This window comes from Parambassis ranga, chromosome 4, assembly GCF_900634625.1.
Source record: "Parambassis ranga chromosome 4, fParRan2.1, whole genome shotgun sequence".
NCBI classification, from domain to species: domain Eukaryota; kingdom Metazoa; phylum Chordata; class Actinopteri; family Ambassidae; genus Parambassis; species Parambassis ranga.
Genome location: NC_041025.1, coordinates 8680084 through 8705779, shown reverse-complemented (window position 1 = coordinate 8705779; position 25696 = coordinate 8680084). Strand labels below are relative to the sequence as shown.

Genomic DNA, 25696 nt, shown 5'->3' with positions numbered 1-25696 from the left:
AGCTTTTGGGAAAATTAGACAGAATTATCCTTTTTACCCGTATTTGGATTAATGATGAGTTCAGGAGGACTGTGATGCTGCCTGCATGGTAAGGGTTGGGGCTTTCCACCCTCTGGTTGACGTCATGGATCCATGGTTATATTCAGTCTATGGATGGCATCACCTGTCCCACAGCCACTGCTGTAATTACGCGTAATTTTCAGCCTTAATATAATTTATCGAATGAGTTATCTATGCATGGTTGTTTGTTATAGGAAGATAAATCACGCTTTCTTGTTTGTTGTCTGTCTGATTAGAAGCAGAATGTGAAATAGAAAAATGTGAAGTAGTTCTTAATTTTCCCTGTGGCCCCCTGTGACCCGGACAAGTATTGACATTTCACTGATGAGAATAATTTGAGTCACAACCCTTCAGTCGTGTCCTTGTTGACATCAGTGTGAATGTTTTGGCTTCCACGTCTCTAGTGAGTCACTCTTGTCTTTAATCGTCTCCCGGGTTGGCTTAAGGAGGATCAACGAGATCAGCATGGTCACAGGGGTTGTCTAAATGTTGGGATTCTGAGTGTGACTGGTTAGAGGTTCCTTCTATACAAGGATCAGGTAAATATCCTGACTCCTTTTGATGTAAGAGGAGTAACCACACTGGAAAGACAAGGATACTCCCCATTCGTATTGTTTTTAATTAACCAAAGACATAAAAGTGTATTTTATCCTTCCTTCAACAATTCATTTTACTCAAAATTCCAGCATCTAACAGCTTGAATGGGAGCTTTAAAACACATGACTACGGTTAAGTTAAAGGGATTTTACTGGCTTCTTGGTAAATAAATGACTCTCTGGTGTGTTTGCATATGTGTGTAAGTGTAGGTGTGTATTTTTTTTTTAAATTTTTTACATTTCAATCCATTATGGAGCATAGTCATTGTAACAAAAAACCCCAAAAGCTTCAGCATGCATGTAATAACAAAGCTAAGCTGTAGAGAGTTCTGCTCCATCCCTAGAGAGGTGGGTGGAGGAGGGTGGGGGTGCACACACAATGAAGAGCTAGATGACGCAGCTGAGAAAGGAAAAAGGGAGGGATGCATGGAGCAGAATCCTGAACGAGGAGGGGAAGAGGAGGAGGAGGATGAAGAGGAGGTGGAGAGAGGGAGCGTAGGCAGACTGCGTAGGCAGGAGATGCTGCATAATCAGCTTTCTAGGGTTTTCTCCGGCTTTCTTTTTTCTCTTTACTTTCCTCACTGTCTTTTTTTTCCCTTTGGAGTGATACCAGCCTACTCACCTCCATCAGCCCTATCTGTGTCTGCCGTCCTCTTATCGCCTGATTTTTCTTCTTTTTCTGAGTGACTCATTTATGTGCACTAATAGAGCCTCCTTTTCCTGGATGTCTTTGTAATAGAATATATATTAAAAAAAACTCACCACCCAACACCCTTTGTTTGCAACTTAATCGGACACAAAGGAACTCAAAAAAGCCATTGTTTGCCTGTGTTTTTATTTCTGTAGGTGATTCACAAAACAAAACAGTAGTAGTGAAAACCTTTTTAGCATCATAGCTGTCTAACACACAGCTAAGGTCTGCTCAGTCAATATTATTTCACACTTATGAGCTTTTGGCATCACATTTATTTAGCCACATATAATAAGTGAGAAACATAAGAGGTGTCTAATCGAGAGCAAAGAGTAACCCGATGAGTCATCGGCATCTCTCGCACATTCGAATGGTGCCCGGAGCTGATCTGTTAAAAGGCAATCTGGTGAGACGGAGAGAGAGAGAGAGAGAGAGAGGGAAATGTGTGGGTGGATGGGGGATCAGAGGAGCAGGTGATGGTGGTGATGGTGGTGGTGGTGGTGAAGGGGAGGGCGAGAGGGAGGGAAGGATGGGGTTTTCCTCTCAGAAGCATCCCTGAATACTAAGCATCTCCCTGACAGCCTTCTTATGTTAGAGGCAGAGCGGGTGGGGAGGGAGGGTGGAGGAGGAGAGGTGGAGGGATTGCGGGGGGGGGGGGGGGGGGGGTATGTGTTCATTCATGTGTGTGAGGTAGACTCTGAGTGTGCAGTGTGTGGGTGGGTGTGTGAAAAGAAGAGGGCACAAAACAGGGAACACCAATGGCATCACTATTTATGGCAGACAGTATGAGTAACAGTTTAGTTGTGAATGGAGCAGCCTGAATAAGTTATAATGTTTGCTTAGAGGAGTAACTGCACTGATCTGTAACCAACCATGACAGCTGAAGCATCACGAAACATCTGTACTCATGTTTTTTGTTTATGTGTCTGCAAGAATCTCCCTGTGGCTACAAATCAGTTTAAGACTCAGCAATCCGTTTAAGCAGGGATTCCACATGGCAAGGGGAAGGGGAGCATGACATGTCTCTCATTCAGACTTCAATCTACTGTGAGACAACCTACATTAACCCTCAATAAGAGGGCTGATGGAGGGATGTCTATACAGACCTGTCATGTGTTAAGCTAGGCAAGGTTTGTAGTTTTTAGCATTATTGCCAATGTTATTTTGAAGGTCTCAATTTGTTGTTGCCAACATGTTTCTATTGTGCACAGATGAAAACAAGACATTACCTTTGGGACACCTTTTCACACATGAGCAGCAGATACATCATGTTATTAAAAATCAATAGAATTAACTGACACACTGTGCCTGAAAATGCAGTACTGACAAGGGCATCTGCAAAAAGGAGGGAACATTTTTATATGTGTTGCATATTTGTTTTTTTTTTCATATGTGGGGTGGTGGCTCGACAGAGACTTGGAGATGGCTCCGGTATGTGAGGGTATTTCAGTGGATTTTCCACACTGCACCCACCGTGACGTATGAGCCCGTACTAAAAGGAAAACCCCCTCTACTGCCTCCCAACTGGCTGTACGCTGAGGTGTGTGGCTCAGCGATTGGCTGACACATAATAAAGACAATGATGGAGGAAAAGCTCCGGGATGATGCAAAAGGGTGAAAGAGACACAGAGACCGGAGCTGTCTCTCTCTTTCAGAAAACATCAGTGTCAGAGTCCCCAGAGCTTAGTACACCCCCTCCTTTAACCCTGCCTAATAAATGAATGTATTATTTCACTCTGCTCTTTTCACCCTGCTGTCTGTGAGTATAAAGTACAAGGTGATGTGTATTAAAGCAGCGTACTGACAGTTATTTGATTGTTGTATTTGCTGTTATTAAAACTGCATTTTTCCAGGTCACCAAATGAAATGCTATGTCGCTTGAGGCAGAGAAACACAGACAAGTCAGTCTCAGTTAATTTTGATACCAGCTTTTTCTTTAGCTTTGCCTTCTTCACTGATTTTGTTGTTTTGCTGTTTGTCACAGCAGCACTAATAATAATAAGATTATATATCTGCATATACACCTCGTTCCGTCTCTTAAAATGAAGAAAACTTTCCTCAGTGCATCAGAGGCAGCGGTCTGCACACACTCCTCCCTGAATTCTCTTCAAGCTTGGCCAGCAACACTCTGCAGTTTGCTTCACCTTGAATCTGATATATGCTTTTGATTGGTAGGTTGGAAGCAATCCACAGTATTATAAGGCATTGTGACAAGCCTGTCCCTGTGCATCAGTAACAAGGTTTTGCATTCATCTGGATCATTCTATTTCCAACACTTTCTGTCCTGTTCAGTTTGCTGTTGTGTAGAAATATCAAAATAAAAATACTGTAATGCTATAATAAAAATATTAGATGCAGAATCCTGCTAAGTTGATGATAGAAGAGTGTGTGGCTACAACTGCTATAAGCAAAATGATGTCACATGAGACTCACCGTAATCCCAGGCATGCTGTTGTGCTCATTTGACTATTCATATAGTGGTCCATCTGGATCTTTTTCTACCTCTGATGTCAGCTTATAGGCATAACAGAGAAAATAAAAAACACACAAAAATGCTGTGTGAATGGGAAAAACACCACAATGATCGGGCTGTGTGAATGGAATGGGTGAGAGTTACCAGCATCCTGTGAGGACCTATTAAAGGTAGGGTAGGAGATTTTAAAAACTCAGTGAGAGTCAGCCAGATTTCGAAAGTAAGCACACGCCCCTTTCTCTCGGAGCTCACCCCGAAGCCACGCCTCCAAACACATGCACATTACCTGAATGATGTGATATGCTTTTGTCTTCAGAAACCAGCATCCAGCAGAGTAAAGCACTGTCACAGTATGACTGTGTGTCCCACAGCCTGCCAGTTAATGTAGAGCAGACATTTGAGAAGTTCCCTTTGTAGATCACCCACCGGATTTGGCTTTTCTCTCCAATTAATTTGGAGGAAGTGATAAGGAGAGGCAGGAAATCAATATGAGCCTGAGCAAGAGAGAAAAAAAATGAAATGAGATTCATGAGAGGGAACCGTATCTGCGATCCATTCCCACGCCTTGATTAACAACCAGTCCCTTGAAATAAGGCACATTACAACCACTTTTGCTTCATTCATTTATTCACAGATAGGAAAACAGCCCTAAAATAACACCTTTTTAAATGATTTGGTCCCTCAAGGCTCAATGGATTTGGATCACCAAAAGCAAAGTTATTAAGAAAGCTTATCTTTTTTTTTTTAAATGAAGCAGTTTACTAACAAGCAAGTAATACATAAATACTTCTACTTTCAAAGAGATGTATCTCACAAAATCTCATCAGTTACAGTGTCCTAGCATGACTCTTAGTGGATTCCATTAAAATACAAAATCTCTAGTCATACCAACGCTTTGACTTCTGCCTTTAACAGATGAGCAGTAACTATGGACTCAGGATCAGTTTGTACCATACGTCTGAGAAAACATGAAGGTTTGTACTAAAATGTTAACTCATGCAGACCTACACATGGTTATGCATCATTGCATTTGACAGGCTACTGGTTAGTATACAAATACCATTTGAACCACAGCGTCCCCAGCTACACAGTATCCGTCTAAACCTAAGGACATCGATTTAGTCTAGCTCTTGTGACATTGTGCTTTTACACACAGCAAACTTTAATACTTTGTACAGTTGTTATGGCCATTTTTTTTGTGACTGCTGTGCTGTCGTCGTGTCTGACTGACTCAGCTCCGAGACATTTTTGGCTTTTTATGTGGTAGAAATGCAGCTTCCCAGTCTTCCTCTTTCAACAGAATTGTCAAAATTTGCTGATGCTGCTAATTATTATCATCAAAGAGGTGTCACTTCCGTCACATTCAGGAGGAGGATTGCTTATTTTTATTTCTTTTTTATTTTGCTGATTAGCATAATCATAAAAAGAATGCCATGTGTGTGTGTGTTTCTTTATTGTGTCATAATGGTGTGTTTGAAAGAAAAGGGAGAGCAGTAAAGAAACCTCTCGACTCTTTATTTGAGTTCACCTCCCTTTCATCTCAGTCATTGTTCTCCTAATGAGGATCACAGCTTCTGTCTCAGAGTCCACTTATCTACAAGAGGAGACTCCTGTCTCTCTCTGTGTCTCTCTCTGTCTCACACACCCACACACACAGGAGAGAGATCTAATCTGGGCAGACTGTAATGGAGCATCACTGCAGTCCCAAACAAAGAGAGGAGGATTCAGTTTGTTCCTCTGATATTTCAATCCTCTTCGTTCTATTTACTGCATGGCAACATCCATAAAGGATGAGGAAGAGGGAGACAAGGAGGAGGAATTCCCTTCTCTTCTAATGATTAATATTCAACACCATCCCTTGCAGCAGTCCCCACACTGTACATGAGAGGGACGGGGACAGCCTTAACAACCTCTCTGAGAAAAAGATGTCATGAGTAAAACTGAGTTACGATCAACATGCTGCTGCTGAGGCAGCAGATTATTAACATGATTCTGGCCATTACTGGCATTCCACACCCACGGGACATAATCTTATGATGTGGTTTTATATGAGTGGCAGCTCTGGTTAGTTTTAGTCATGAAGAGGAAGTGAAACAATAAAAAGTGGACCTAAATACAAATATGGCCTTTGTTCTGATGTTTTTTAAAGTCTCTAACAGAGTCATCTACTGCAGTTTCAGGGAAAACCAAAGCTGACATATGAAACCTGATTTTTGAGCCCCCATGCACGAGAAAACATGCCTTTCTTATAGATTCAATAAATGTTAAATGTCTGCGAGGGCAGCCATTGTGTCTTTGAGTGCAACTGCCCCACATCATGGCTGTAAAACCCTGCCCAGGTGGGGCAGACACGTCCATTTCAGTGATGCACAGAGACGTCCTAGCCTTTGGACTTTGGACATTTCTGTTCTGATAAAGAGTTATGCTGACAGAGTGCTGGAGCCTGTCTGCCGGTGCAGGACCTGTCCTCTTCAAACTCGCCACGCTGTCAGTTTTCATTGTCATATAAGCAATGCAGACGTACAAAAATATATTACTACTCAATAAACAAAACTATTAAAAAAATCTCACAAAGCTGAGAAGCATTTTCCATCAAAATATGACAAACATTGCCACAAAACAGCCATCAGTGACTCTCAAAATTTTACTTGGGACCATTTGATGGAGCCCAACCCACAGACTGGATACCACTGAACTAGTTTGAATAATTGTACGTGAGAAGCCTTTTCCATATACCTTTAAAAGGAAATAGAAGATATGGATTGTCCTGGAAGAGGCCATTATGGAAAATGAATTATGCCTCATTCAGCTTTATTTTTTAGACAATTTTAGTTAAAACTACTCATCCTGATCACAGGTCTGGTAGGTAACTGTTGTGTCCAGTTCAGTAGCTTCTTGTCTAATAGCACCTGGTTTCACAGTGGATCAGTGTTACTTAACTTACTGGAGAGCAAAGACAGCAGACTTAAATAGACTACAGACACAGAAACAATTAATGAGGAAGCAATTATTAAAAAACATATGAATGTTGATATGTTAGCTCTTCATCTATTATTTAGAGTTTTCTTCATTGGTGAACATGGTGACACCGAACACCTTTGTAATGCTTGTAACACTTATACAGGATGCGGGTCAGGTGGATCAACTGCATCTAAGAACATCTGAAAATAAGTGCTAAGTTGTGGATGGATTGAAAGCACAGGATTTCTTTATGGGTCTGGATCACACCATTCAAGCTGTACAGAGAGAGACAAGCCCAACAGAAAGAACAGTGGGAGTGAGGTTGAGGAAGAGGACGACTTGGAGCCCTGCTACACTGGGCTGTGGTCTGGAGAAGCATGTGTGGCCGTCACTGTCAAACACTCAGTGGCCGTGTCCTTGGTTCTGCGAAGGCCCATGTACAGCCTCTCATCCAGGTTAGCAGTCAGTTTGTCTGTGAGCTCTGCTGTAATGGTTTGGGGGCCGTAGCCTGAGGAGTCAGGTAGCTGAGGGGAAGAGTGCTCATCTGGGGGTTCAGGAGGGAGTCCAGACTGTTTGCTCTCCTCCTGAGGGTCAGTGTGCTCTGGCAGGCCTCCTTTTTCTGAGGGATGAGGAGGTGGAGGAGAAGAGGAGGTACGCTCCTCAGTGTGTTTCAGAGCATCACTTTGCTCCTTGTCCTTTCCTCCGGTCTCAGTACTAGTGGGCTCTACCTTTGGAGTGTCAGGAGTGCTGCCGGTGCCGTCACTGGTCTCCTCATCGGGAGCACTGACAATGCGGGGCAGCGTGCTGTGGTAGCTTGTGTCCAGGGGGTAGTTTACACTGTCACCCCTCCGTAGCGGGGTTCGCTGTCTCTCAAACGACGAATGAAAGTGTCTAACACCAGGGTCGCTCCACTGCTTGTGGCGTTGCCACTGCTTACGGAGGTGGATTCGCGACCGGTGTTTTCTTAGTGGCGACTCCTGCTGGTCAAACTGAGGGTCATGGCGGAGAAACTCGTGAAAGAGCGCATCCGTCTTCTCGTCTATGCTGTAGTCTCGCCGGTGCAGGGTCAGTGGTGGAGGAGGAGGCTGCACTGCCTCTCGAGGTGTGAGCATCTGACCGTATGGAAACCAGCTCCGGGAACCAGCACCTGTTTCAAGGGAAACTCCTCCACTGACACCCAACAACAGCTCATCTTCAGGTTCCTCCTCAAATAGATGAGACTCAAAACTCTCCCCAATGGTGCCACTTCGCCCTGCATTTGTGAAATGATGCCTTTTCTCGTGGGCGGTTCTGTCTTTAGGACTGCCACTGTTGCTGCTGCTCCCAAACAGCCGCAGGTCTTCAGGACCTCGAGATGGAGCCTCTATCGACGCATAGCCACTGTCCATCTGCAGCAATTTACGGGTCCCTGTTTCTCCATCGCTACCCCCTCGTTCTGAATCTGTGCTTCCCTGCTTTCTTCTTTTTGACTCCTTCACCCCCAACCTCTCATCCATACAACCAAAGAAGACCTTGTCATCCTCTCCACCCTCTGCCTCATCCCCTAAATCTTGGGATGGGTAGCTGGGTAGTCCTCCTCTTTCTGATTCTGTGCGCCCGCCCAGAGAACATACACTGTCAGCATCACTGCAGACCGAGTTCCTGTCATTGTTGCTGCTCTGGTCAGAGGCGGCGTACTGTTCCAGTGTTGCACGTAGTGTCCAGATGTCTCTGTAAAGTGACTGGGGATCCTGGGGATCAAGTGGTTCCAAAGGGGTGGCGCCTTCCCTTGTTGCAACGGAGAGTGCTTCTTCTAAGGGATCAGGGGTTAAGCCAATCACCCCTGGTCCTCCATGGCTGCAGCTGGGCTCCACCATCACTTCTACCTCTACCCTGTAGTGTGCACACAAGGAGGGAGAAAAAAGAAAAGGGAGAAACAAGCAGACAAGCAACACAAGTGTCAGTGACAGAACAGAGTAACCCCTGTCATCTGAGACACAACTGTGTTCACAGGGCACACAATGATTTTTATGACTTGCAGATGGCTGCTGTTGCATGTCCTTTAACTGAACTCGGTCAAAAGGTTAAAATCATGTGAGCTCAGGAAATACTGTTTTTAAATGGGACAGCAAATTTAAAGAATACATAACATAAATTAAGCAAATACACTGCATCATATTTCTTGGCAGCTTCTCAGAAGTTGATTTTGTTTTTACCAACAAATATCAGCAAGTGTACACAGGAAATACTGGTTTGTTTAATTTAATATTGAAAATACACAATTATAAAAGAATGTACTCAGGGAGAGAGGGGAAACCTGCATCCTTATAAACCTCAACGTCATAGTGACCCCTGCACTATTGAGCACATCATGACATTATCAGACCATGTCAGCGATGGAATGGTTTTTAATGCCAGATATAAACCCCGTGTCCTAATTCTACACTCCACTCTGGGGGTAAAAAGTGCACTCTGGGAATCCCCCTGCATCTGGATTAAAATCATGAAATTGGTTTTGAAAGGCCTCTTGTTTACAGGGATCTCATTACATACACCACAGTATTTACAGTCACCAAGGATTGTGTGTTTTACAACTGTAATCTGATTAAGTGTCATAAAAATAACAAATGGACCATCACCACACATCATTTCCTAATTTTTTCAGAGGCTTACGATTCAATTTAGTTTTTGACGACCTTTCATATTGAACTGTCCAGGCTATAATAGCACACTTTTAAAATTGAGGCAGAGTGGGTAAGAATTAGGATGTAGAGCTGTAGCCTTCTGTCAGTCGTTAGCACAGGTATTCTAGCTGCAGTTCAAAAATGAGTGCAGGGAAGCAAAGCAGTGGACGGGATGAATGGCAAGGGAATTAAAGATACCTGCCGAGGGAGGGGGGTGGTGGTGTGGATGGAGGTGACAGGAGGCGTGTGGTGGGCCGGCTTGGGCAGTAGGCGACATCCTGGGTGCGGGCGATGTACTGGATGAGGTCTATGTGGTGTGCGTCGTTGTCATCTTGGTCCATGCTCTCGCTGGCGGCTCGTTGGCGCTGGAACTGTCTCTTCTTTGGAGAGCCTGGCTCACAGCAAACGGGATGAGAGAGTTATACGAGTTGTGTGACAGCAGGAGTAGATGTTAGACTTAATTCAGCAGAAAGCTTCCATCAGCTGTTGAGGTGGATTTTGTGGTATTTTTTAAGGCCCCTTGGTACAAAAGGGACGTGGGGAAGAGGAGAGAGAAGTATAAGATAAAGGGGATCAGTAGGGAGGATTCACTCAGGGGCTCAAATTGATTTGGAACGTCCAAACTTTACGTCACTGGGCCATCTGTCGCGTATGCTTGCATGCATATATCCAGCTCAGTGAAAAGGCAGCTCACAGTTGGTTGCTGTAGCCCCCCTGCTTAACTAACTCTGTTTACCATGAGAGAACATTGGCAAAAACAGCAAACATGAAAAATACATCTAGAGGAAGACAACAGTGGTTTAATGACAATAAATTCCTGCCCTCTGTTGCTGCATCACACATGTTTCTAAAAAAAAAAAATACACACCATCAAGGAGCCATTACTATACCTCTGGTGTCCAAGCTCGAGGCTCTCTGGCTGCTGTCCAGCTTCCATTTCTTGATTTTGAAGTAGGGACTGGCCCCTTCCAGACTAGCATGGCGCCGCAGCTTTGTGAGAAACTGCAGCACAGGCCTCTGGCTCCCTGCACCGCCGCCACCAGGAGAGGCACTACTCCCCAGTGCAGCTCCTTCCCCAACACTGACACTGCTGCCTCTGCCCCGGGGCCCAGCTCCCATCATCTCACTCTGAGCAGAAAGACAGAGAGACAAACGTGGTCAGAAAAAGAAAACCTGCCAAAAGAAGTAGTCTGTGTATAATCCTGTCTGACAGTGATGTTCCACACAGACTTCCATGTTTACCCATCAGCCATCGTGCTTGTTGGTCCTCCCTCAGGCTCTGTGACCCTCTGGATGACTCATTAATTGACTGGCTGGTGGGTGTAAAGACTGACTGACACGAGAAAATGTATCACTCTACAAATGATTAACCCTGTAAACTTAATGCTGACTTAGATTCTACACTCACATCTTGTTTAGTTTTAATCCTTAAAGGTAATTTGTATGCATTCTCAGGTATTCCCACTCGGGTGTTTAATAAGAACCTCACCGTGTGGCATGCCAAACAGTTATCAGTGGGTGTAAAAAGCTGTATTATTTTCCAATGTATTGACTCACAGAGCTCGAGCTTGGTTCCTTGGTGCTGAGGGCAACAGAGTTCTCACAAAAGCTGGTGTCCACCACAGAGTTAAGTGCATCTCCAGGGAGGGCACAGCTGGGGTTGACACTCAGGCTGGTCAACGCTGTTTGTGGGAGGGGACACAGCATCGGCTGGAGGGCAGAACACACACACACACATAAAACTGGTTAAATTTTAAATCCGTTGCTGACAGTTATCCAAAGAGTCAGATGTATGAGTGAATATTATGTCCAGAATCACTCTCAGGCTGTCACCCATCACTAGAGATTAAACAGCCTCACCTAAATGGGAAATCAATGCAGGCAGAGAGGTCTCTGACTCTCCTGTTTGGGTACATTAGGTTGATACATTTCCTCGGCCTGACCTGAGTGATGAACTAATTGACTCAGGTCAAGATTAATGATACATCTCTTAGTAGTAGCTCAAGACTGTCACCTGGAAGATGGAAAGTGCTGACTTAGCAACCGGGCGCGTCGTCATGGTGATAGTATTTTCGGCCGAGTCGCATTCGTGTATGGTGACTATCTTGAGGGCTGGGGGAGGTATGTGGAGGTGAGTGAGTCGGGCGTTCTTCAGGTGGTGGAAATCACCCTCTGTCAGAGTGTACCTGAGGTGGACAACATGGGGTTAATATAAAAGCTGCAAATGTCTGCAAGATAAACTACACACACATGATCTTTGCACAGGAGACAAAGACTGACTTTACCCCGACCGCTACACTGGATTCGGGGTTATTCTTTGTGAGAAATTTGCATATCAACCTCAAGAGCTTTAAGAGAAAAGTAGGGCAATGAAATATTGAAAAGGGGTGAGAGCTCTTTATGTCTACAGTACATAATGTATTCTGACTGCTTTCTTGACTACAGTAACAGTGAGCTGGACACAGTAATATGTGCGCATCCTTTAATGTCTGACAAAAGTAACCAGGGGCTCTAATGAAATGAAGTACAAAACATTTGCAAACATGTGCCGCTGCCTTTCTGACCTGCGGCCTTTCTCCTGGGCCTTCTTGCCATGATCGAGGAGTGCAGCCTCATTGAAGGAGACACGACGGCCCGTGGGGCCGGTGGAGAGGAAACGCTCAGTCTCTTGGTCGTGAGAGCTGGCCATGGACAGGCAGTCTGACTCATCCACCCTGATGGTGATTTCTATTCACAAATACAAGGGAAAAAAGACAGAAGAGACAGATAATTAGGTAGACAGATGAGCAAGAGACGGGAAATGAGAGAACAAAAGACGATCGATGAGCACTTTATAGCTAATGGTGAGTTATTTAAAGTAAATGAGTGAATTTTTATCATTATCAGCAGGCGGCATGGTTCTGAACATGTTGATCTGTCATTCATGACATTCATGTTTCCCCAAGGAGGAATCCCACTGGCTTTGAGGATCTTGGCTGTAGGAAAGTATCCATAAATGGATTTTATACAGACATTCATGTTCCCAAGAGGAAGTACTTTTTTACTCTTAGATCACTGTGAAGTTGTTCCCTTGTAAAACAGCTCATAATACCACACAACGATACATCTGTCCTTACTTCAAGACATGCCGTTGTGTCCAAATCAGAAAGAGACCAATCCAATCATCAGAACAATAAGAATGGTTAGTTAAAGTTCTGAGTTTGAGTAAAAGGATTGAAAAAATCTGTTAAACTTCATGGTCCCCAGAGGGTGAATTAAATAATGTGTTTTTATATGTAGTCCGTGTAAGACACGAGCAAATGTGCCTGACTCAGGCCACCATGAGGACCTTTCGTTGCATGTCATGTACCATCTCTTCCAGGTCTCTTCCTGTCATTGTTTAACTGTCAGCTGTGTAATAAAAGTGTAAAATGCCACCAAAAACACTTTGACAACACTTTTCTGTCCTTAGTCAGCTTATTGCCTGCATAACTGAAGACTGATGTCCAGACACCTTGATGGAGCATCACTATGATAATATGGCAAACTGCTGACTGGAAAAATAAACAAAAAAGGCTTACAGATGCAGTCTGGTGCCAAACTGATGCTGCATTTTAATAAATCATTTTCACTGGACACAAGAGTGCATTCACTGGTCCCAAATGTGTTCCAGGAATGGCATAGCTACTTTAACAAATTGGGTTGATATCAGAAAAAATGTTAATGGAATAGACATTCCACATTTGTGCTGATGTGATAAAAATACCCCTGCTTCAGTCAGTGCTATCCCTCCATTTCCGAGCTTTCCTGTCTCCCCTGCTCCTCCCTCCCTCACCCCTTTGATCTGTTCCTTCTATCCCTCCCTTGCTACACTTTGTCTCCCATTTCCTTTTACCATGGGTGGGCTGAGACTCCTCCATGTAGGTGGTGGTGGTTTTCTCCGGGTCATCACTGGCCCTGCAGCACAGAGAAACATTCAGATCAATGTGACATGATTGCCCCTGAAGCCTGTCTTTCATGTGAGGGACCCCGCTGATGCAGGCAGCTGCACAGTGCAATGTTTTACAATCAGTGGGCCTGTTGAACCTCTTTGATGCACCTGGATGGTCTAAATATGGTTACAGGACGCCAATTTAAAAATGTACAACAGGTATGAGGATAAGATACTAGGACTGAATGTTCACTATGCTGTTTGTCTAAATGGCTGCCTCCTGCCTGCTTGCCTGCTTGCCTGTATAATCAATGAGGGCTTAAATCATTGCCAGTAACTTGATAACCTTCAGGGCCAGGGGACCTCTTGAACTGATAAAGCATGGTGCTTTATTGGATTGTACGACTGCACTCATCTTTAAGGGCACAGAGAAAATACACAATAAAGGTCATATTGTCCAGGGGATGGAGTGTATGTTACTCTTTTAGTTCATTTCTCTGTTTCAACATCGCTAATAGCTGCTGATCCTCCACAGTGTCTCTTAAATCCCATGCACAGGATATACTTGATGAGGCAGAAAAAAGAAAGCTCTTCCGAGTCATTTCTCTCCTTCTGATTTTGTTGAGCAGAGTTATGAGTTGTGTGTGTGTGTATGTGTGGGTGTGAAGTGACTTGAGGGATTTCTCCTTCCACTCAGATCTGTGCCTCTCCTTGTCTTTCATTTCCTCTGTGGCTGCTGCCTCCCTATACTGTGTATAGGTGTGAGATTGTGTGTGTAGTCTTTCGTGCAAACACAGCGCTGCGTTGAGACACAAGATTAATCACCGCCGATGGCTGCTATAAAATCTCATTACGCTCATCATTTGTACCAGTCTGCCCGATTCTCTCTTTAGTTTTTTTTTTGCTCTCCACCAGCCTTTTCACGCCTCAGCCTCTGTCCTCTGTGTTTATCTGCATATAGTTGCCATGCTCTCGTGTATTCAAGTGTATGTGGTGGTGCGTGCTGCTGTAGGAGTGGGACAAAAGAGTCTTGAGGGTCAGCCATCTTAAAGCTGAATAAACACAGATGAATCACAAATAAGTGAGCATGAATATTGAATGTGTGTTTCCACCTCTGTGTTTTCATAACAGCCCCACAGGGGGTGGGGGGAGGGGGGGCAGACATGTAATAATGAGTGAACACTTGTGCTGACCTGCTTTAACATGCATTCATGACTCTAGAGGGTAACATTTCCATGCTACCACCTGCTGCAAAACAGCTCTCTTTGATTGTAAAGATGCTTTCATTCGTTTGATGGCTCACCCTTTGCCCATTAATGGAATCTCAATGAAGAAGTGGACGATTCTGCAGGATGTAGTTAGCTTCATTTGCAATTGCAATGAGCTTTATCAATTATGTATGCATACAGATTCAATATAAGTACAGGTTTGTCTCTCAACTGCAGCCTGTCGACATAATGTGGGTGCTCCTGGGGGCAGATGTGTGCGTTTGCCTGCACGTTAAAAGCAACACCTGCGCACCTGTGTCTACACTTGATGTTGAAAACTGCGTAGGAGTGGTATTGAATTTAGTTTGTAAGAATTTTCAAGGATGTAGAGCTTGCTGTTGGACTGCATCATACAGTGGGAGCTTTGAAAGTGAATAAACAACAGTGACAGCAGGTAACAATAAAATATTATAATAAACCTCAGTACACGTTCCATAATAACACTGAGGCACAGCATCAACACAAAGCGACTATCCCTGGTTTTATAAAGTTATCATTTATTACATAGCTCTTGTTATTAAATTGTACTGCTGCTGCTGCTGCTGCTGCTGCTTTTATTACGTCCACACTGATGGTCTGTCTGTTTTTTTTTTGGAGCTTATCTGTTGCTGCACATTTTACACATTCATCTGTGTGTGCAATGTTTGTGGGAGGAGCTAACAAAATATTGCTATAATAAATGCTACACCTGATACAGAATTTTGGTATCGCACCTGGTACAGCATTGCCCTCCTCGGCAGCAGCGACGGCAAACGATGAGGAAGACAGAGATGAAGATCAGTGTTCCTACCAGGAAGATGGAGAGGATCACAAGGAGGAGCACGTAGCCATCCTGCTGCTCCTCGGCCTCATGTGGGACCTTCGGAAGTGAACAAAAGAGCAAAGATAAATTACATAGCACCACATGCAATATCACACAGCTGCTTTTAGCTATATGAAATGCTCAAAAGGACTGTTTTACAGTGCACCTTCACTGTAACACCATGCAGCGTGCGAGATTGATTTAGCCCAACTGGTTGGTTGGGCTGCATAAAGTCAATCTATAAATGTGACAGTGCAATTAATCAATACATGCCAGGGCTATTAACCTGTCCACAGTGTACCTGAGCTATGAGAACGCTCTCAGAGGAAGACTGCAGCTGAGTGAATTAACCACACACAAGGAGCATTTTACCGCTTCAGACCATGATACTCAGTTAGTTTCATCAGGATGAACATTTGGAAGGCTGTTAACGACAGTAAAGCCCAGGCTGGTGCAGGAAAACCAACTGTCACTAATCACCCCAGTGCTTTTATCCTTGCAACAAGGAGCAGTCACATACACTCGCTTCTTATACCCTTGACAACACTTTTCTGAAGAAGCAGCTCGCTTCTTATACCCTTTGTTATCTGACAGTCACGAGTAAGTCATAACTGAGCCATACACAGTTAATGAAAGATCACATGAGCATAGACATAGTCACAAGAGTCATCCCTTTAGGATGAGGTCCAACATTCATATCTCATACATGAGTATATTATACTTATGTACATAAGGAAGTACGCTGCATAATTCCCCAAAAAAGGCTTTCATTGTATAGCAATAAGGAACAGCTGGATATCACATCTTTGTTCCACAACACCACTTGTTTTATGTCTGATACTACAATTGTGAATTACACTATCACAATGTATTTGGCTGGTTGCATTCATTTTGTGATGCTCCTGTCAGTGTTTAATCAGCAAGTGTCTCCAGCATTGCTGCCACTCTCGCTAATGTCTTTATGTGTATAAATCGCACTTAGCTGCTTTTTTCCCCTCCTTGTGCTTAAAATAACTCCACACAGCTGAAATGACGGCAGCGCTGCTGACAGGTTCCCCCTCTCGTTTTAGCTATTGTTCATGTGACATGTCTCTCTTTACAGCATGCCACTCAACGTTAGGTTATATGATGTGGACTTTATTACTTTTTTTTGTCCTCCACTGGACAATGCATCTTTATTTAATATCACTAATTTTTTTCTTTACAAAGCATGGAAGGTAACTGACTGATCTACGGCAGAGTGACATTACAGCCAAGGCTGCACAAATATAACAGATTTTTGATATTAGAATGAGGGTCTTAAAGTTAGAGTGTTATTCTACGCTCTTCCAAAAGAGAATGCAAGTGTTAATGAGCGCCAGACTCCGACGTCATGCTGTAATTTCTCTGTCAGGGGGAAATTAAAGCTGAGATTAGATCAGAGATTTAATTATTTCAGGTCCAGGTCAGGATGTTCTCTATTAGCCAGTCAATCGGCCAGTGGAGAATATGAGGGACAGTATGGTTCTGGTGGTGAGCTGCACACAACACACACAGACACACACACACAGGAAGTTTGAGAATAAGCCAGTGGTGAAAGGCTGACTTACAGTGGAGTTTTCTGGTAGGCTGTTCCAGACGGTAGACTCATTGCTCATGGTCCAGGCCAACTAGAGAGTCCCCCTGAGAGATAACACACACACACAAATATACACAAAGGAAATGACTGTTGACTGGAGCTGTTCATCAAATCATGAACTGCATTGTATCTGTCCTTATAGTGAAGACTGATGTGGAATAACACAATAAATGTCATGAAATGAAAACAGCCATACAACACTGTTGTGTGTTTGCTCTCATGCATTAAGGAGTTTGTTAGCATCTCCCCTAGAAATCATCACCCGTAATTCTATAACATCCTGAAGACTCTGTGTCCACCTCCCACACACTGAACAGAGAGAAACACCAGCTCCTACTAAACACTGGCTCCAGCAGCTGGCTTCCACTGCTGCTGCTGCTGCTATGCATTCACTCTTACAGATCATAGCCATTAATACTGCTACTGCTGCACCAAAAACCCACACACACACGCGCACACACACCCTGGATAGAGCTACTCACCCAGCAAGGGAGAAGCAACACACCAGCAGCATTCAGCACTCTGCTTGCCTGCCAGTCACTGCAGCAGTCAACTTCAGCACCACAACCTGTAAGCTACTGCTGAGCTATTTGGCTGCCAGCTTCTCTAATTCCCTGCATCTACCATCCAAGCGTGAAAAACACATCAGGCTGTGTGTCCAGAATGCTTTCCTTTGCAGTACTGTACCACATCCTGCTTTCACTGGTCTTACCCTGATGGAGGGCAGTGCGCAGCAGCAGCAGCAGCTCTGGATGTGTGTGTGTCAGACTCAGGAGTCTCCTCCTCAGCTCCCTTGCTGCATCCTCAGCCACCTCAGCCCACCCAGCCGACTCAGCCTGAGCAGCAGCGATTCCCTCTCTCCTCAGGGCTGGCCCAGTGGCCTTGGAGCAACAGGACGGCAGCGCTGCATGGCTGAGAACAAACATACGGAGCAGGATGATTGGTTAATAATTCAGTTGTTTGTGTGGTTAAGCTTTACATTACACCATTACATAAGTACCTGATGCCAGAAAGGGTCTTTTTCAGTAATAAAAGAAACATGCTGTAGTTTACTAATAGATTCTTACAACATTCATCTTTATTAAAATAAATAAAAAAAAAAGTGCAATGAAAAACTCAACCAGATGGAAATGACAGGTAGCCCTTTGGCTGTCTTTGCTCTGTTGTTGGCTTCAGAAATGTGTGTATCCTCATACTTTAATGGCTCACTTGTGTTTAGTGTTGCAAACCTTGATTGCTCTATTGATTATTTGCCAGAGCAGATGGTAAGACACGGGTGTCCCGGCAGTGCCTTATCCTGTCACACTTGACAAAATTTCCGTACACCAGCTGCATTGTTGAAATCGCACAGTGCTGTTTGCTTTTATTTTTGTAACCTTTATCAACAACAATTCCTTTTATATCTCCATACAATAAAAATGATACATGACGACTCGCTTTAAAGGCAAAAATCAATAAATTACTTTTATTATTATTATTATTTATAAAACCATGCCTGACAAGAAAGCAACTATTGCTGCTCGATACAACAATATTTCAAGCGGAACAAAATAGTGCCCATCGGCTCTGGCAGATGTTTCCTTCCGTGGGTTTGTGCTGCAGAGCCCGCTTCATATTGCATGAGTAAATTAAAATTAAAAACTACAACAAAGCATATTACTGTATATTCAGCTAGGTTAATATGCCGTAATGATTTTTCACAGGCGCTCATGATGATGTTCAGCTCGCTGGCAGCGGCACACAGGAGAGGAGGCAGCTCACGACTTGGACAAACACACAAAGCAGGCAGACACGCAGCGGCGGCAGCACTCACCTACTCAACCAGCCTGGTCCACGCAGGAGCGGAGGGGCAAAGCCGACGACAAGAAACTCTTCCGCGAACACTTTAATGTGGACTTTAAAAGCTAAAAGTATTTATGAATGAAACCCCACTGTTTAAGACACGCCCACCACCCAGTCAGAGGCGCACCACGTGACGTAAGGAGTGAGGTAAAGCTGAGTGATTGAAGGGTTTCTTAAAATGATCCCGATGCTCACTAGTGTTCACAGCTGCGTCAGAGCCGTGGGGGTCAGGGAGTTAAAAAAAATCAATATTTCAACCAAGTTACTATTTTGAGATCTTCCTTTTTTATTGATTTGTTTTACATTATGCGGTGACTTGCAGATGAGGGGAAAATAATGACTGAGCAGACTCCGCTGGCTGGTTTTGTCTGCGTGTGTGTTTGTGTGGGTGCGTGGCGCCTTGTAAATGGGATGCAACAAAACACGGGGTAGCGGGTCCCCTGTGGCATATACCATGGCATTCTGGCGCCATCTGCTGGGAAATGGGCTTATAGCAGTAAACGTGTAACAATAATAATAATAATAATAATAATAATAATAATAATAATAATAAAAATGGGGAAAATCAGCCAAGTACGTTTTTCGTGTAAATGTTACATAAACATTTTTTAAGTAATATTTACAGGATTTTAAAGGCATCAGAAACGTCAAAGGGGTTTGTAGCTCCAAATGTGTTTTTATGATTACAAAATGTCGAACTAAAACTTCTGTTTAAATGTTTCTTAATAGTCGGAAACTTCGTGTAAACACAGCTTTACTTACAGCTCACGTCAAAAAAAACTACGCTACCCTGCTTCCCCTGCACTGCCGCAAAGCCTGATGGGTAGGCTCCCAACGTCCTTGTCCTACCAAGCGCACACTGACTGCCTTCACGCAAGGGCTTGGGGACCTCTGTCATTCACTCGTGCTTGAAGAAAGTCGCAGTTTTCAGACATGATGGCAGCAAGATTTCTCCGTCGGGGTCTCCCCGTGCTGAGGCAAGCTCGCTCCTACGCTGAAGCTGCCACCGGTGGCCCGCAAATGTCCTTCACTTTCGCCTCCCCGACACAGGTAACGTTACTGCTGAGGCTTCTCAGGCCCAGCTAGCTTGCAGGCTAACTGAGATTTTCATTGAAACGCACCGTCACAGTTTGCAGTAAATTCTGCCGCTGGAGTCCATCAGAAGGCTGATACTAATGCATGGTTTCGCTGTCATTGAATTACACGCATTTGCAACTAATGGACGCATTTAGCATAGAATATGGTTGGAGTTTGTGGTGTGTTGCACAGGGTTAGCTTTGTTAGCTAGCCTGTCATTCGCTGTCTTTGACCGGGCATAATATTTCTGGGAAACGGCAGCTTTAAACATTTATTCTCATATTTATGAATATCCAAAGACCAAACGCGTTTTAAATCTTCAACGTTAACACGAGTTTACACGTTTTAATTATGTGTTTTTTTTAATTCTACATTATGCCTTGCCCTCCTCAGTTGTAGTTTAAATGCTAAACTATAACCTTGACGTTCTTAGTAGTGTTCTTAGTGCTCTAGTAGTCCAGTTTACTATCAAGTCAAAACAGTATTTAGGAAAATCAGGTCTAATACTATGATGCATTTACACCATCATTAGAAACGTAAATAATAATGGTTGTCAATAAACTGATTGAGAAATCTCAGTCCCTGTCCAAATGTTACTGTGTTGTTTTAAACTGCATTTTGACAGTCGCTGTTTCTCAGTGTTGGAAGTATCCTTGGATTAAATTAAGGTCTTGCAATTGTTTTCACTCCCAGGTGTTTTTCAATGCAGCCAGTGTGAAGCAGGTTGACGTGCCCACGCTCACAGGTGCATTCGGTATCCTCCCTGCCCACGTACCCACCCTGCAGGTGCTCCGGCCTGGTGTTGTCACAGTCTTTGGTGACGATGGCTCCACTGTCAAATACTTTGGTAAGAAAGTTAAGGGAATGACCTAGGGGTGGGCGATATGGCAAAAATTTTATATCACGATTCTTTAATGATAAAATCACGATCTCGATTTTATCACGATTTGTTTTTACATTGACACTAATTTGCATGTTTCTGTGTAAATGACATCAGGTAGCCTACTCTGTCACTTTTCAAAAACTGTCAGTAGATTTTAAAGGCAAACAACAACTCTGATAACGTGCAGTCAGTATTAGTTTTCAATAAACATTAAAATTTGAATAACAATTACAGAACAAAATTAAGTTTTATTTCAAATAGGTTAAAAAAAAGACTAATGTAGTTCTGTAAAGTATTATTCAACAGTCATTTAAACAGACTGAAGTGTGCCTCCTAAGGTTAAACAATAAATACAGTATGGAGACTTAAGTAAATCTTAAAGTTCAATGTGATTTAGAACAAATGATCAAACTTTAATGGGAATCATATCTAAGGACAAACGGAGCTGCTGCTGTCAGCTCTGTCCACCGTTTACTAGAGTCCTCAGATGGAGCCTCTTCATCAAATGCCTGCGTTATTGTTTTGGTGACGTCATTAGCTGTTGCCTCTGTCTGCATTTCACACACACACACACAGGTGTAGAAGAGCTGCTGACGGCACAACAGCAGTGAACCTGAATATAACGTTGATAATGTTCAGAGAGGTGGGCGCGTACGCGCTCGTACCATTATAATACATTCATACACGCGGCCCTTCCACTGCGACACACGTCGCGCGCACACACAGGCTTAGAAGACGCGCCGGTGCTGCCGGCAGAAACAGCACCGAACATAAAGGTGGAGTTCGTTTTAGGGACCAGTTGCTCGGTTCTCTTTTCGTTTTCAGCCGTAGCTTCCTAACAGGGAGGCTGTCATTGGTTGGTCATGTTCACATTAAGCGCACTGAGAGTTGGACGAGTGAAAAAACATGCGTCTGCGCGAACATAGAACTGCAATTAATAGAACGTGCTCTATGGACGATAAAACGATCTCTCCGTTCTGGTAGATCGCCGATACGTTCAAATCCTTCACGATCATTTATCGTCAAATCGCACACCCCTAGAATGACCTGACAGGATGACCACATAAGCCTTTGAGGTTATTAGTCCAAAGTCCTAAGTCCCCAACAAGATGCCATTCAGTCATACCTGGGAAATACATCTTGTACAAAAAACGTTCAGACTCACCCTCATGCTACTGTGCTGTAGATATCTGTAGTATGAAGGATAATTCTGAAAAGCTGAAACTGCATATCTGTGTTAAACGCTTTGTGTAAGATATCTTTCTATTATAATGTTAATAGAATATTTAAGCATGTATAATTATACTCTGCGTAACTGTGTGCACACAGTGAGCAGTGGGTCAGTAACCGTCAACGCTGATTCTTCAGTGCAGCTGCTAGCTGAGGAGGCTGTTCCTCTGGACCAGCTGGATGTTGCAGTGAGTATAATGTTTGCATCCTTATGTTAGTACTGCACCTACACTATTGTGAGAGAGCATACATTTAACTACACAGTTTAAGCCAGTATAGCTTTAATATCTCTCTCTCTCTCTTTGCAGGCATTCATAGGGATATAAAATTAAATTAGTTTTTTTTAGAAAATTACAGAATTGACACACATTTGTGCATTGAAATTCAAACACACCATTTCAGATTTGATTTTTGCCACCGCCCTTTGCTCACCAATCTTCATTCATTTACAATAACAAACTGTTTTTATGAGAAATTCTGTAAAATGTATTTAGAAACAGTGTTGTGCACCTGGATTTGAAATGTTTAAACCATTCTTCTGACAGATCTCCAAGGCTTTGTCAGATTGTATAAGTCTTGACTGCCATCTTCAAGTCAGGATCTGAGGATCTAAGCCTGGGGTTCAAAGACCCAGTCAAAGAGACTTGCCCTGAAACCACTACTGTGTCAGCCTTGGCCTTTTACTCTGGCTCATTGTTGTGTTCAAAGGTGAACTGTCGCCCCAGTCTGGTTACGTGGAGGTGACCTCTCCAGGCCTCAGTCTTAATTGGGTTGCATTTTCTTGGTGTTCTGGTGCCTTCACTTTGTAGATAATGTTTAAGTTCTACAAAAGAGAGAACTTCTTGTGGGATAGTTTAAAGCCTTCACCTTGTTCTGAGAACTGGCTTCCACAGCTCTATTGTGGTGCACATACACAGGTTTGTTCGGTTACACTCTAGCAGTGATGATGCAGGCCGGCAGCAATTTGGGGTTGATAAAATAAAATATATTTTCAATTTAGAGGTTGCCTACTGTTTGTTGGCTGGTGGAAGACAGATCTGTCACCATCAGATCAGAATGGTCTAGATTAGACAGTTGTTTACCATGTAGATAATCAGCACACTTTCTGTCAGTGCTTGATATTTAACTGTTCTACTTTAAAGCAATCAATACTGAAAAACAAAGGTTGGTGTAACCAAAAATAAATCCTGTCACAGTTCCAGCAGGTCACACAGACAGGCTGTGTTCAATGCAAAGGTTATTGATTGGATTGTATTACATTGTGGAGGTGATGCTGTAATTGCTTTCACCCACCCTGCTTTTACTTTAATGACCAGCCATCTAATTGTCACATTGATCCCCCTCACTATAACTATGCCCTTACAGTATATTACTTTTTTCATGAGGTATCAGTGCAGTAGATCAATATTTGTGGCATTTAATGAGTCTGACCTCAGCCTTTAATCAAATATTATTTTACCAAATGAAAATGCTTAATCAATATCTCTGTATGCACTGTATGTTTATTCTCTGGCTATGGTTGTCAGTGCTATTCTCAGTAGTTTACTTGGTCTGTAATAAGTACTGTTTAGTCAGGAAGGGCTGACCTTTATTTCTCCAGTTTGAAAAGAGGAAAAGAAAAGAAATAGCTGATGTGTCCTTAAACAGTTTTATTCTGAGAAGGATGATGGTAGGTGGAGATGGGCGAGCGAGCACAAAAATAAATTCCTCTTTGAATATTATTATGATGGTTTGTGTAAATCATGCTGCAGCTGCAGGGCTGATGTCACACTTTATCAGCTCAAATAGTTGGAGCCAGTTTTCCAAGGTACACCCACAACATAGACTCTGTCACAAACTGTTCCAGGATCAGAGCTGATATTCACATTAGGTGTTTTGATAATCATATTTTTACACACAGTGGTCATATTGTTGCCATTTTTTAAGGGTTGCCAACAGAATGTCAGTCCACACAGTTAATTACCTCTTTATGGATATTTAATATGTTGATGTAATTTGTGTGTTGTGTGTGTGTCTGTCCCTGATTGTTGACCTGGGTTCTGGTCTCTGACAGCAAAGATCACCATTTGAATTCATTACATTAGTTTTTCCAGATTTTGACCGGCTCGGCTCCTGAGCACCTCCCAGCTGATAATGTATCCATCTGATCAGGGCTGCAGTTGGACTTGAATGTTAAGCCCTTGTTTAAATGTCAGTCTTGTTAATGTTGGGCTGCTTTATTATGCACTCACTGTGTAGGTGTCTGCCTTTGACCTTGGGCGGCATCACTGTCAAGTTGACTTCAAGCAGTAAATGAGTTATTTCTTCCTCGTCGTCTTCCACTCTGTAGTAACAATGCACATGAACCCACACTGTTAATAAGGAGAGAAAGGTCAGTCACTGTTGAGTTATAGCAGATGTGTCAAATCCCTACTGGGAGACCTTTAACTTCCAGCTATGTTTGGCATTTCTCGTTTCTAATCGCGACTGTGACAAATGGAGCTTTCAGAGCAAAGAGGCAGTGGAGATTTTCTCTGTTCGTCTTTCTCCTCACTTTTGATTGGCTTCTGCTTAGCCTTGTTATTCTGACTTTTTCGTTCCATTTTTCCTCAAAGGGTTTTTTCAGATAATTAGAGTTCTGCAGACTTTTCAGAATAAAAGGGCAATCTGCTGTTAGAGATTTGTTTTGCTAGATGCTAGAGTTCACATTGTCAATAAGTGAAAAACCGACCAACAAGTGCTTCCTCCTCAAAAGGTGACTGAATCTGTCATTGTCATTTTTAAAATTTGTTCTCATGTTTATTTTTAGGCAGCCAAAGCTAACCTGGAGAAGGCTCAGTCCCAGTTGGCTGGTGCATCTGATGAGGCAGCGAGGGCAGAAGTTCAGATCAGCATAGAGGCCAACGAGGCCATCGTCAAGGCTCTGGAGTAGACCTGTGGTACGCCCTCTCAGCTGCTGCACCATGATCTGATTATTACAGTTGTTGTTGATAGTTGTTTCATTTAACAGGATAATGGTGAAGGGCTGATCACAGTTGTTAATAATGTTTGGAAGTGGAAATGTTGACAGCAAATTAGCGCCTACTTAGGTTTTCTGTGAGTCACAACATTTATTCTCCCTTCTAGGTAATCTTTGGTTGCTTTGATGGAAATCAGTGGCCCATCTGTGTTTCCAGCCGAGTCATGTCAGCGTCCAGAAGATTCCATGTTTTCTTTGTACAGTGGATGAAATTAAAAATAAATTTATTTGGAATTACCATTGATGGAGCTATGTAGTTCTTTCTCTAGATATCCTGTTAAAATGAGGATTTTTTAAAATGCTAAAACATTCAAAATGGTTCACACAATTATTAACATTTAATCTCATGATATACTGTAGAAGATGAAAAAAAAAGCAGCACATTTTCTACGTGGTGACATTTAGTGCCACTTGGGGGCAGCAAATGTCAGTAATATTTTGCAGCAGGAGAAAAAAAATGTAATCATGCTTCCCGGCAAACCACAGTTTCAGGGAAGGAACTGTCAGTTTAATTGTAATGCTGCTTTAATGGAATCAGATTACCTCAAAGCTAAAAAAATACATTTGAGTTACTACGCACAGGCATTGTATCTGAAAGCTTAGTCACTGTATCTTTGTAGGCCC

The 25696-nt window shown here is 43.1% G+C and overlaps 2 protein-coding genes across 2 annotated transcripts; one reads left to right on the top strand and one right to left on the bottom strand.

Moving 5' to 3' along the window:
• Positions 1–4502: 4502 nt before the first annotated feature.
• On the bottom strand, positions 4503–17948 carry cbarpb (CACN subunit beta associated regulatory protein b). The gene is made up of 10 exons (XM_028404865.1): positions 17755–17948; positions 17014–17086; positions 15336–15481; positions 13319–13380; positions 12009–12171; positions 11459–11630; positions 11002–11154; positions 10335–10572; positions 9643–9835; positions 4503–8653 (listed from the first exon to the last, which is right to left on the bottom strand). The coding sequence occupies exons 2-10, from the start codon at positions 17059–17061 to the stop codon at positions 7132–7134; spliced, it is 2697 nt and encodes an 898-aa protein (XP_028260666.1). The 5' UTR covers positions 17062–17086; positions 17755–17948; the 3' UTR covers positions 4503–7131.
• Positions 17949–19696: 1748 nt separating this feature from the next.
• atp5f1d (ATP synthase F1 subunit delta) lies at positions 19697–25312 on the top strand. The gene is made up of 5 exons (XM_028403707.1): positions 19697–19934; positions 20655–20808; positions 22174–22262; positions 24863–24992; positions 25180–25312. Exons 1-4 carry the CDS (start codon positions 19818–19820, stop codon positions 24983–24985), a joined length of 483 nt encoding a protein of 160 aa, XP_028259508.1. The 5' UTR covers positions 19697–19817; the 3' UTR covers positions 24986–24992; positions 25180–25312.
• Positions 25313–25696: the final 384 nt, after the last annotated feature.

Bases quoted from the DNA above. Each gene is read 5' to 3' on its own strand.
- cbarpb (XM_028404865.1), bottom strand. From the start codon at position 17,061: ATGAGCAATGAGTCTACCGTCTGGAACAGCCTACCAGAAAACTCCACT. The intron at 13,381-15,335 runs GTGCGATACCAA...TCTGTGCTGCAG, and splicing joins GGAGGGCAATGCTGTACCAG to GGCCAGTGATGACCCGGAGA. The intron at 11,155-11,458 runs GTGACAGTCTTG...TCTGCCCTCCAG, and splicing joins CAGCACTTTCCATCTTCCAG to CCGATGCTGTGTCCCCTCCC.
- atp5f1d (XM_028403707.1), top strand. From the start codon at position 19,818: ATGATGGCAGCAAGATTTCTCCGTCGGGGTCTCCCCGTGCTGAGGCAA. The intron at 19,935-20,654 runs GTAACGTTACTG...TTTCACTCCCAG, and splicing joins CTTTCGCCTCCCCGACACAG to GTGTTTTTCAATGCAGCCAG. The intron at 22,263-24,862 runs GTGAGTATAATG...GTTTATTTTTAG, and splicing joins TGGACCAGCTGGATGTTGCA to GCAGCCAAAGCTAACCTGGA.